Here is a 12,618-nt window from a genome sequence, read left to right on the forward strand (position 1 = left end):
TTGGAAAAAAATAAGTAAAATAAAAGAAAACAACTATTCCTTCACCGCGTGGGGAAATAACTTTATTCAACTTTTCTTGGGCGCAAAGCCAAGATTCGCATCTCCATCATTCTTACCGAACATCATATTGTTATGGGTCATGACCATCATCACATCCATCCATCCATCATCACCATCATTATATAAGACCGAATATAATTCACATGGTATTTTACGTACCCCAAAAATATCCCAATTCACAATTAATCACAATAGGGGAGGAGTTAGAGAGAGAAAGTGTGGCATCTCTGGGTTTCTTCTCCTTAGGTTATGCCGTTTTCTCTACCGGTAATCCCCTTTCTCGCGCTATCCTCTTCCTCCTTCTCTCTATCCTTCTACATATATAATTACTATTCGGTGTTGTTTACTTTTGCGCCTTTTTTTCTATTTTATAGCTGCGATGCGTTTAGATCTGCGCTTTGTTTTTGTCGTTTTTGGATTGATGTTGGGGGATCTGAGATAGATTGATTATTGTATCATTTAATCTCGGGGTAATGCTTTTACTATTCAATTCTATAGTTGTTTCGTCGCTTCTTAATCATTGAGATAATAGTTAGGCTATGGTGGGGCTATTCAGCTCAAATTGAAATTATCCTCTTCTCAATCCTTTTAGAGCGTTTCTTCTGCCTCTTTTTTTTTTGTGTTTGGTTAAACCATGCGCCTTGCCTCGTTTTGGTTCCGATGTCGTTTCTATGATATTCGTTGGAATTCATGCTAATGTCTGTGGAACATTATTTTAAGCGATAAGACCTGAATGAGCTGTCTGCGGATTAAGGATAATTGAACACGATAGTGACAATTAGAGTATTGAATTTTGGGGTAGTCTTATCCATGTGCGTGTATGCTAATTGTGTTTTAGTGTTGTTGTAGCTTTGTTATATGCATCAATAATACTGTCATTTCCCCATATCTGATATTGTTTTGAGGATACGATCAGTTATTTTTGTCTTTATTACTTATAGGAATATGTGGATAAACTTATTCATGTTGTTTTTATGCTTCAATGTAAAATGCGTGGCTGCTTATTGTTAATTTAGAATTGGTGCGTGTTATGAAGAGATTACTGCCAATACAGGCTGCAGCAATTACTTCAAATTTAGCATAATGGATTTGATTTTATAGTATTAACGGCCTCTATAGTTGATGGAAGAAAGCTAGCAAGCCTATACCTGAGAGAAGTCTAGAATGCATTTCTCTCATCAAATTGTATGAATTACTTGGATGTAATTTTGATGTTATATTATCGTCATTATGATTGAAATAATATTACTGTTCTTTGTTCTGTTGCATTTTGTAAGTTCTGACTCCAATTTTCTTCTCTACTCTATCAGGTTGTGTCAAATTTCCGTTTAGAACAATTAATATTATCTAGGACATGGAGCAAGTTTGCCTCTGGTCAGATTGCTACCAGCACTGGGATATTTCATTCCAAGAAGTCCTTGATTGGCGGGTTCTTGTCCTTGGAAGTTTTCTTCTTGTTTCTTTTGTCAATTGCACTTAGTGAGGAGCTTGTCTTTAAGTGACTAGTAGAGGAGGCTGAATGCGTATTTCTAATAAAATAGATGTTGAATCTTTAGCCCGCTTCTCCAAGTGAGTTCCATACATCAATGCATTTAGTATTTGGTTGTACTTTTAATCAGGGCTCACTGATAATCTCCTCCTGCAATTCTATTGTACAGTGCATTGTGGATGCAACATCCTTTTTCAGATCCTTAATCTAGCTGTGAGGTACCCATTATTTTCTTTTTGTTGCTTAGACAGGAGTAGAGTATTATACATTCCTTATGTAATTTGTAAAAATGCTGAGATTATGTTTTCTCCTCATTGTAGGACTGAAGTCTGCAAGTATTCGAAGGAAGTTTACTGTGTTATTAAGTATTACTAGCTGTTTCACTGTTTTTGTTCAGAGTGTTAGTATATAGAATCCGTCATCTTTCGGTATCCTCGGTAATGGGCCTGTTGATGGTGTTCTGATTTGGTTGCGGATCAGATTTAGTATCTATCCCCTAGAGAAAAATGTCTGGGAAGCTTTGGTTTTCCATGTCCTGATCTAATACTTGGAACTGTCAATGGACATCACAACATCATTCAACTTTGATCAGTGTCAAGATGTTATATAGCACCACAACCTTACCACCTTATCAGTGCTCGGGAGTCTTTGATTTGGTATACTTTATGAATAAGGCTGTGAAGCCCGTCCATCACTGTTCTGATTGTTTGGCTCATGTTGAAGTGGAGTGGGCTTATTGATGGAGGATCCCGCTGATTCAGCCAGGCCTCAGTAGTTGTTTAGAGTCATCTAGAGTATATATAAAAACATCTATACATCTGTTTTCGTTCTTGTTCGTTTACAATAAGTAGTGATCACGAGCTGTTGAAGTTACCAGAATGGAAAGGTATGATAGTTTGCAATTTGATGTTATACTTTCTAGTTTCTCTTAGCGTGGATTCATCTGTCATGTTGGTTAATGCAGGTATAAGGTCATTAGGGAAGTTGGTACTGGCACGTTTGGAAGTGTCTGGAGAGCTATAAGCAAGCAATCTGGTGAAGTGGTATGTGGTGCGGCATCATTTGATAGATTGATAAATAAGATTCTTGAACATAGGTCCTTTTAAGGAAAAGGTTCCTGAACTGTGAAATTTAGTTCTAATAATTCCATTCACCTATTCAAGATCTTGTAAAGTTACCGAGTTGCAACATCAATCATGCTTTGAAAAATTTCTAGTATGCTACCGAATCCTAGTAAATTCCTGCTCTCATTCCATGGATTGATAATTTAAAACCTTCTATTGCATCACAACCTGATGGCTTCCTTGTTTTTCCCTTTGCTTTTTTTTTCTTTCTTTCTATTTTTGTCCCTACTCCCTAGTAGGCTGTTTTCCATATTATTTCTGCTATAAACATGAAATGCATATATCAATGTTGTAGTAATGTGCAAGATGTGGCCTCAGTGACATCAATTTTTGGGTGTTGCAACTGAAAGAAAGTTGAAAGCTTTTTAATGACATTGTTGCAAGCCAAAATCAGTCAAAAGTTTAGTTACCATTTTTTTTGTCATTTTGAACATAAGAGCATTACTTAATTTGAAGTCATCTGTCAAAATCTTTTACAGGTCGCAATTAAGAAAATGAAGAAGAAATATTACTCCTGGGAAGAATGCATAAACCTCAGAGAAGTGAAGGTGACAAATTTTCTTAATGTGCTTACATAGCTCACCTTTCACCAGATAAATGACATTCTGTGTTGGCAGTCGCTGAGGAAAATGAACCATCCAACTATCATTAAGCTCAAGGAAGTTATTAGAGAGAATGATGTCTTGTACTTTGTGTTTGAGTACATGGTATGGATATGTCTGCTTTCATCCGTCTTTGCTTTCTTAAAAGTATGTTCTTAGATATAATGAGTGTTTTATTTTAATTCATAAGGAATGCAACGTTTACCAACTTATGAAGGACAGAGGAAAACTTTTTACGGAAGCTGAAGTGAGAAATTGGTGCTTCCAAGTATTTCAAGGCCTTGCATACATACATCAACGTGGATACTTCCATCGTGACCTGAAACCAGGTTATTGGCGCTATATGATATTTTCTATACAATCTTTTTAACACGAAGATTGTTGATATTAACTTGTTAATCTTTTCAGTTAGTATAATTGAGCACTTGGTGCACTTGTAGCTTCTCATGTTAGTTGCTAACTGCAGTGTGCTATTTTTGTGCACTATATATCGATAAGAAAGCCATTCACTTTTTTATGCCCTGCTAGTATGTATAGTGGCTTATTTGTTTTTCTTATGCTTGTGGCAGAGAACTTGCTTGTGTCTAAGGATGTAATAAAAATAGCTGATTTTGGCCTTGCTCGTGAGGTCGATTCAGAACCTCCATTCACTGAATATGTTTCAACTCGCTGGTGGGTATTGTTATTTACCTTCTGTTTACTTGTCTTGTTTTCTATGCAATCATTATAGTATAATTTTGTGTTGGTGGAATGTTATGTTGCAGGTACCGGGCCCCAGAAGTTCTACTTCAGTCTCCAACCTATGGTCCTCCTGTTGGTTAGTACTTGATAGAATATAAGTTGGAACTGTTCTTGGTATTAGTTATGGGCATAAGATGGATTTTCTCTTATTGGTTTGCTTTCCAGATATGTGGGCAATGGGTGCAATAATGGCCGAATTGTTAACTCTTCGACCTCTGTTTCCTGGTTCAAGGTACGATTGTCTTTTTGCCAAAGCGCCTTCACTCTTTTATTCTTGATCTAGTAATTGGAAAGTTCGCCTAGTTCAACTCTTGCTTGCTCTGTATAAGTTAGTGACAGAGTATGAGCTTGATGTTCCATCCTGTTTATTGGAAACTTTCTGTGTAGGCATATTTTCTGGTGCTTGATGTTTTGTTCCTATCTTTCTGTAGTGAGGCGGATGAGATATACAAGATATGCTGTGTAATTGGCAGTCCAACTAAGAGTCAATGGTCAGATGGTCTTGAACTTGCTAGTGCCATTAACTACCAATTCCCCCAGGTGAGCTTTTCATTCTCCTGTTTGTATTGTTATATTTTGTGAATGCGGGTCAGAGAAGTGTTTCTGTTTTGTTAATTAAGTGTCTAATCATAAGCTGATAGTTTTCTGTATTCCGGGAATATTTGAACTTATAAAATACTCTCTCCGTCCCAAGGTAGATGTCACATTTGGGGGATGGCACGGGATTGTAGAAGATGTTTTGTGTATTAAATGTAGAGAAAAAAATATTTTTGTATATTAATGAGCGAGAGAACTTTTTCCAAAAAAGAAAATGAGACATCTTTTGTAGGACAAATTAAAAAGGAAAGTATGATATCTACTTTGGGACGGAGGGAGGAGTATGTAACTGACTACTCCCTCCGTCCGCCATTAGGAGTCCCATTTGAGTTCGGCACTGGTTTTAAGAAATATAAAGAAAAGTGGGTGAGAAAAGATAGTGGAATGTAGGGCCTATTTTTATATATTAGTTTTATAATAGAATGTGAGTGGAACGAGTTAGTGGAAAGTGAGGTGTACCTACCATTTATAGTAAAAGTGAACCGGGACTCCTAATGACGGATGGACTAAAATGGTAAACTGGGACTCCTAATGGCGGACGGAGGGAGTATGAATTATTCATATTATTTGTGATATTATTTCTGGAAGATATGCTTTATTTCCAGCTAATTATATATGCACTTAAACTAATGAACAAACTTACCTTTGATGATGGCCAGTCTCCATGTCTTTACATAAATGTGTCGCTATTACATGACAGGTTACTGGAGTCCATCTTTCTGCATTGGTACCAGGTGTTAGTTCGGATGCAATTGATCTCATTACAGTAAGTACTGAAGACACATTGATTTACTCTGCATTATACAATGGCCAACACTTACCTTTTATGCTTTCATTTTTGTGAAATATCTAGTCCCTCTGTTCATGGAATCCATCCAAGAGGCCGACAGCCTTGGAGGCTCTTCAGCACCCTTTCTTTCAGGTAGGTTTTATGATATTTGAAAAATTTGTTGAGTGTATTTAATAAGAATAATGTTAGTCACGCTCTGAGGACTTCTGCAACGACGATTGTTTTTTCAATGTTACAGAGTTGCTTTTATGTTCCACCATCACTGCGCCCCAAAGCGGCTGCCACAAGAACACCTCCTTCTGGTGAGTATATTCTCCTAACCATAGTCCTTATTGAAAATAATGGCAACCGAGCACTCATAGCAAATATGTATTGCAGTTGGAGGAAGAGGAGTTTTGGAACCAAATTGCGGTAGGAGATACTCAGGCAGTTTGTCGAACCCAAAGAATTCAAATAGTTATGCTTCTGCCAAACCACAAGCATATGTTGGTTTAGACATGAAACACTCGACAGGAGGTATTTACTGTTTCAGCTGTTTGTTGATTTTGAGTTTGTAAGTTCTCTTTTTTGTGATAATATATTGATAATTATGTTCAAAGAGTAAGGGCCTGCCAAGCTATAGACAGTTCACTTATTTCATATGTTTCACAGAGAGCTTTCTTATTTTGGACACCTGTCTTTCTGAATTGAAGTTGATATATAAAATTTCCTTTTGTGGGTTGTCTGATTTGGATAGTCTTTACTGACATGAAATTACCTATCTGTATTTTCTGTCCAGGTGTGCAAAGGAAGTTGGATATGAATAATCAGGTACATTGCAATACTAATTATACCCTAGTTAATGTGGTTTGCGCATACTATGTTTTTCTTTTACACATTCATCAAGTTTTTTTAACTTATTTTATCTGTGGATTAGGATTCGCCTAAAAATGATAGGAACTTAAAGAACCCTGTCAAGCAGCAGCCAAGGTATCGACCACCTGGAATGAATGGCCCACGTAAGTTCATGCATCTTGGCCTTGTTAATGTATTATTTTCGGACATTGATGAATCTGGACCAGGCTTGATATTGCATAATATATTCTTGCTTCATCTTAACTGTCCATCACAAACAAGAAAATAAGATTAACTTGTTAGTACCCCCCGTACAATTAGCTCAGGTGCTCTGCTTTTGATAGGATTTTACATTTATTGTTACTATTGCTATTTTTGTGTACGGTAAGATGCATATTGATTGTTTATTACATGCGACAGCAGCATGGAACCATGGGAGAACACGTGGGGTATCGGATGCGGCTGAGAAGTTAGCAAATATGACAGTTAGCTCTGGCAGGTCACTTGCAAAGGCCTCTGTACCTCCACCAATGGCAAAGGCATCTGTGCCTCTACCTTTTTCCAAGTCGTCTATGCCTCAACCTCTATCAAAGTCGTCTGCGCCTCAACCTTTATTATCAAAGTCATCTTTGGCTCCACCTTCAGCGAAGGCATCTGTGCCTCCACCTATGAAGGCTGGAGGATGGCATGGACATTCTGAGTTCCTCGGACGATCTCAAGAAGCCCTTCCTGGAAGGGCGTACATCAGGAAGGTGGCGGGATGATCAAAACACTTCTACTTGCTTTTTTTGTGTGTGCCAACATAATAATGTGCCGGCTATAGGCATTTGTGTTCCAATAACGCGACTCTATTACAGTCCTGTGTTCTTGTACGTTTGACTTTGTTTTTATGTGTTTTATGTGATGATCAATAAAGATTTCTCATGTTTGGTGTTAGTTACATTGCTTTAAAAACTCCATTCTTTCCCTTCTGTTGAAGTTTTATTTCATGTATCATTTTATAAGATCTAAATTTATACATTGATGCATGATAATGTGGGAGATCGCAGATCCATGCATCCATTTTTCAATGTTTTGTTATACACGTGTTATTGGCATATGTTTGCTGCAAGGACAATTAATGAGTTGATCTGCTTCTTCCGAGTGGGTTGCATTTAGAGAAAAACAATGATAATAATGGAAGAGGATTTGGATAATAATGGGCTTAAATACTCTTTGATGAAAACAAAGCGGTAAAATACCTACAAACGCAATCAGATTAATAGAAAGCCAAAGAGCTGCCTTGTTCCAAACATTTTGGGTTAGATAATATAAACTTAGTTTTGTCAAAATAAAAGTTGAATTTAGCAAAGATACTGAGTTTGTATCCTGTCTCTGTTAGTTTCCCACCAATGCTTAGCGTGTACCTCTCCAAATTTCTCGCGGCTGCAACACATGAACAAACCAGCTATCAACTCAATGCAAGGACTATCTTTCTATATATGAAGGATGAGTTTTGTTCACCTGAATCTGACTCGCCGAAGCTCTCTAGTGCCATCAAGAAGCTGTCTGATGGTGATGTAAACCCCAGGCTCGTCTTCCTCTATCCATTCCGACTCAATGTCACTAGCATTGCTCACAGACACGTCTCGGGACGAGGTCGTGGTCCTCGATGCTGCTTCCACGGACGACATCTCCCCACCCTTCCCCGTACTTGACCCAGCGCCTTGGAGGCTGTCTTTATACCTCGGTGTTGGAGGCCACTCCTTGTTCTGCGATGGAGTCATCGCGGGACTTTCCATACTAGATCCCAGCTTCGAGTAACTAGACTCTCTCTGCATTCGCAACGTGTCAATAGAAACTACTAGAAGTGTAACTAGATTAGCAAAAGAGAAGGGTGCATACTCCATCCTCGGATCTCCCAGGAGTGTTCATAGCCTGCTGATTGAATCTCTGCACATTGTATAGCTCCATTATCCTATCATAATTCTCACCCCACCATCTCTGAGCTTGCCATTTGTTGAACATCTCCCGGCTTCAGACATCATATTATATCAACTTATTAGGCCAAAAATGCAATGCAGATAAAAATGTATAGTGACTGTACCTGAAACGGATTCGTTTAAGGTCATTCCCTCCAGCAGGGAGGGAGACAAACGTGATCTGAACACCAGGCTCAACTTGGGCCGTCCAATCTTTAGGCTCTTCTTCGTCCTCCACCACTACCTGGGCCGAGACTGAGGCGGAGAATCTTGATTCAGGGCGGCGCCCTGTGCTCGTGAAATCCCAAGCCGGAGTGGAGCTTGTGCTCCCCGCAGGCTGTTGTGCATATGCATCCGACATCGTATCAAAATCGGAATACGATCTCTGGCCTTTCTTGTAACTCCCTTCTGCCTCACCGGGCTTCCCTTTTCCGGACACCTTCAACGCCATATCCTTAATCTAATCATGTCAACAAGTATTTGAGGATTAATCAGATTACCTTGAACATGTTGATGTCAATGTGACACGTTCTAATGTTGTGAAGTTAACGTCTGGTTTGCCTGCATGTTGCGGCACAGACAAATTGCAAGGACAGGTTTGATGCTAGGTAACATTTACAGCTGTTGGATTGGGAAACTTCATGGATCTACAGACAGCTTCCTTAAACTTGGTCTATTTCTTGTTTTGTTGAATTTAAGTACTGGAAACTAATTATTCAGACATGTCACCCTCACATTTTCAAGAAAATGATGCCACTATATAAAATTAAAATTCTAGATTGCTGAAAGATTTCTATTTAATATCAGCAGCAGTCTGCAGCTAAGCTATATGGTTGTAGGAGAAGTATATTTAATTTCATAAATTTAATGAATCTGCTTCATTTTTTCAACTAGTACTATTACACTAATCAACAGAGTTACTGAACTTAGCAATAAAAGAAAGCTGACATAGTTGCCATTGGCTGTTAATGCCCTTTTCAGTAAGAAAAACAGGACAAAGTAGCTGTTCTCTGAGGTCACAGAGCTTCTTCTGAGTGCTGTGATAATTTTAATTATCCAACTGCATTAATTATCTCTTTTAGTTGAACCCTTCATTTTAGGTTTTACAACTCACATTTTTGGACAGGAATTCAATCGTGGGCCATATCAAGGATGAGTCTATTCCACACATGTAGTGTTGTCCTTTTTTTGAGATCCCACAACAATACTTGACTTCAAAACAGTGCTACTAAACTTAAACACCCAACATTTGTGGATTATGACTGTTTTCTTACATATCCTAAGTCCAAGATATAAAAAGCTTCAAGCAAAGGAAAAGAAGAGCTTGTAACAGTAAATTATTATACCTTAAACATAATCCCCTCATGTTATTACTAGTAGCAAATATTGGTTGAAAAAACTGATCAAGATTACATGTGACACTTTATTAAAGTATTTCCTAAAATAGGTATGCAAGAGTAAAGCATGATGCATTGCTTTCCAGACTATGATATGATCCCGGGCTCCGATCCCAATGAAAGAATGGCCTTATAAAAAGAAGTGAAACATTGCTCACACTTATCATAAGAGTTGTTGGCATTGTTGCAGTGGGGACCTTCACATAAATTGCATAGACACACAATTCCTTCTTACATTTAATTTTTAACTTAGGGGGAAGAGAATCCAAGGAAAATAAATTTATGTTAGTACTTCTCACATTAGAATAAATAGTTATCATGAGAAAGGTGAAGAATTACACCTAAGTTGAGATGAATGTGCTATGGATGATATCAAGAATGGTCACAAGTTTTAGTACACTTTTGGGACAATACACAACTTTACACCATCAGATGAATTTTCCCACGCCTGATATGTCCCTTTATCAAATGTGGAAATATGATATATCAGTGTTGTGCATATTTTGTCTAGTGTATTAATTAATTTTGTTTTTGAAATCATGAACATATCATATGGGGAAGCTGAAAAAGGGTGAAAATTAAGGGAGGACCGTAGCATGTTGGGACCAAGATTTGGACACATGATCCAAGGTGTGGCGTGACCATGTCTCCCTTCAATTTAAGTTGCTGTCTTTTGCAACTTCCAAATTTCTGACCTATTATTATCCCTTGGCTTTAACCTTGTTTTCGACTTCCGGATTGGATAAAAAGACATCTCAGACGAACAAATACTATGGAGTTTTATGATCTATCCTGAGGTGCAAATAGTTGGGTTGACATGCTCGAGGTATTTTATTAAAGTTTCATTTTTTTCCGGCAAATTGCTAGAAAAATCATGAATATTAGTTAAATTATGGTCAGTCCCATAACTTTGAAATCAATCATAACAATTTGACAAAAATACATAATTTTGCGGGACGAACAAGAATTTGACGAAAATACATGATTATCCGGCAATTTGGCTAAAAAATACAAATTCATTATTTGAAAAAGAAATCCTAGCAAAAGGACCGTTTTGCCCATAGTGCTATCCTACTACAAGTGGGCCAGCAAAACAAGGGGCCCAAAAATTAACAATAAAATCAAGTTATATTTTCAATGGGCCCAAAAGAGAACTAAGAGTGGGTACCACCATTTGATGTGGAAAGTAGCAATAACTAAAATTATTTATACACTTTCTTCACTAAACAACAAATTACCACACGTTGAGTATGCATATAATTTATTCCTAGTCAAAAATCTTAACTTAATAGATTAAAAAATAAAAAATTAAATAGTAGAGCCTAGACAATAGGTAGCCAGAGTCTAGTATGTATGCATGCCTCATTTATGTAGATATAAACTATAGATACAGAATGGCAGGAGTAGAACCTGCGAGGTCAGGCTTTTGACGGCGTCTTTGGTACTGGGAGTCCCACGCGAGCTTTCTTCTCCCTCATCTTCCCTTGTTTGCTTTGAGCAAGTAATACACGTCAGCATTTTCTTGTCTTTTTTCTTTTTTATATTCTCTTCTTTTTACCTGCAGTGAAAATTGCTGGTGAACAATTGTGTTTGTTTAAATTCTTGATATTTGAACCCACAAGGCTTTGACTGGATATGAGAAACACATCCAATTTAGGAAGAGAATCAAACTGAGAAGTTTCCTAAACTAAATCAATTTCATGGAGTTTCTGCTCTCTCATTGAATGTGCAAGTACACAAAAAAGAGAGAGAACAGGGAAAAGTTCAGTCACGCATTCCCAAATATTTGAATATGGAGTAATCTTTTTCTAGTACATAAATTAGGGACGAAAAATATTCAAAATTGTGTCAAACAAAACAAAATGTGGCAATGAATAGAGTATTGTAGTAGGTGGTGTGTGTTTAATAAAAAGGCCCAATAATTGAATGTAGAGAAATTGCAAAGTGGCCTTCTCTGCGCCCCGCTTTCATCCACACAAGGAATAAAGAAATCCAGATTTTAATTTCTCACATTAAATTTTAATACACAAACCCAACTAAGCATAATAATCATTCATTTCTATTATTCCTTGTTAATATAAAGCGAAGTTGGTAGCTATGTAATATCTGTGATTCGGTGTTTAAAATTTAATACTGTATGATATTAGTTGGATAACAAAAAATTCGGAATGATTTTGGTGCCAATTATTTAAAAAATAATAAAAAATTCAGACACTTGAAAAAAAAAGGCATGTGAATTAATTTTCCACTAAATAGTTAGAGAGAGAGAGAGAGAGAGAGAGAGAGATTTGAGGCCACCTTTACCGAAAAGCTGTGGATTTTTCAGTGAATATATTGAAATCTTCAGTTCCTCAATGCATTCCAGCAATGAATCGGTGACAAAAGCTGAATCAAACAGAGATATGATGAAATTGAATGAGAGCCTCTCATTCTCCGCCGCATGCACAATTTTCTCCGGCGAAAGCCGCCGGAATTTCTCCACGCCTCAAAAACAGCGTTAATTATAAATTGCTACTGTGTGTTTGTGTGTGTGAATATTTGTATTCTCTCGTGTGCATAAAAGGAAACAAAAAATGAGGAGTGTGGAGACAAAAAAAAGAGAGTAACAAACAAAGTGTGACGTTGTATCGCGGTATTTATAGGTGGGAGACGTGACGGCGTTAGGTTCCGCCGTCAACTAACGGCGGGGCATTGCATCGAGGAGTTGTACGTCGCGCTCCGACGAAGTGTACCCAGGTGCAGGCGAATTGGTTCTATTTTTATATAGACATTCGCAGTTAGGGGTCAATTTTTGGGTGTGGTGATTGAGGTGGACAAAGCGGGCCCACCTGTCTCGATCCACCAATTCCTGTGGCGGGTGCATTGCGGCCGCGCCACGTGGACCCGTCCCATTGCATGGGATTATGCATGTTGGATGGATGTGGATCAAATGGCAATGATGGTTCGAATTTTTTTGGGATTGGAGTTAAGATAATTGATTTTGAAAGATCATCAGCAATCAAATAACGATTTGCTCCCTTTAA

The 12,618-nt window shown here is 37.8% G+C and overlaps 2 protein-coding genes across 4 annotated transcripts; one reads left to right on the plus strand and one right to left on the minus strand.

Moving 5' to 3' along the window:
• Positions 1 to 176: 176 nt before the first annotated feature.
• On the plus strand, positions 177 to 7,173 carry LOC125212583 (cyclin-dependent kinase F-4-like). 2 transcript variants are annotated; one of them, XM_048112790.1, is made up of 19 exons: positions 177 to 327; positions 1,371 to 1,629; positions 1,719 to 1,767; positions 1,870 to 2,435; positions 2,514 to 2,592; positions 3,153 to 3,221; positions 3,291 to 3,380; positions 3,466 to 3,604; positions 3,845 to 3,947; positions 4,040 to 4,092; positions 4,182 to 4,248; positions 4,448 to 4,556; positions 5,314 to 5,379; positions 5,467 to 5,535; positions 5,642 to 5,705; positions 5,782 to 5,919; positions 6,182 to 6,213; positions 6,320 to 6,401; positions 6,658 to 7,173. In XM_048112790.1, exons 4-19 carry the CDS (start codon positions 2,428 to 2,430, stop codon positions 6,999 to 7,001), a joined length of 1,512 nt encoding a protein of 503 aa, XP_047968747.1. In that variant the 5' UTR covers positions 177 to 327; positions 1,371 to 1,629; positions 1,719 to 1,767; positions 1,870 to 2,427; the 3' UTR covers positions 7,002 to 7,173. The 2 variants fall into 2 exon arrangements, with proteins under 2 accessions (XP_047968747.1, XP_047968748.1); XM_048112791.1 differs by having other exon boundaries at positions 6,661 to 7,173.
• Positions 7,174 to 7,456: 283 nt separating this feature from the next.
• Positions 7,457 to 12,245, minus strand: LOC125215753 (protein BREVIS RADIX-like). 2 transcript variants are annotated; one of them, XM_048117287.1, is made up of 6 exons: positions 11,900 to 12,245; positions 11,006 to 11,153; positions 8,324 to 8,658; positions 8,122 to 8,251; positions 7,741 to 8,051; positions 7,457 to 7,662 (listed from the first exon to the last, which is right to left on the minus strand). In XM_048117287.1, the coding sequence occupies exons 2-6, from the start codon at positions 11,111 to 11,113 to the stop codon at positions 7,581 to 7,583; spliced, it is 966 nt and encodes a 321-aa protein (XP_047973244.1). In that variant the 5' UTR covers positions 11,114 to 11,153; positions 11,900 to 12,245; the 3' UTR covers positions 7,457 to 7,580. The 2 variants fall into 2 exon arrangements, with proteins under 2 accessions (XP_047973244.1, XP_047973243.1); XM_048117286.1 differs by having other exon boundaries at positions 11,894 to 12,245.
• Positions 12,246 to 12,618: the final 373 nt, after the last annotated feature.

Source organism: Salvia hispanica, chromosome 3, assembly GCF_023119035.1.
Source record: "Salvia hispanica cultivar TCC Black 2014 chromosome 3, UniMelb_Shisp_WGS_1.0, whole genome shotgun sequence".
In the NCBI taxonomy this organism is placed as follows: domain Eukaryota; kingdom Viridiplantae; phylum Streptophyta; class Magnoliopsida; order Lamiales; family Lamiaceae; genus Salvia; species Salvia hispanica.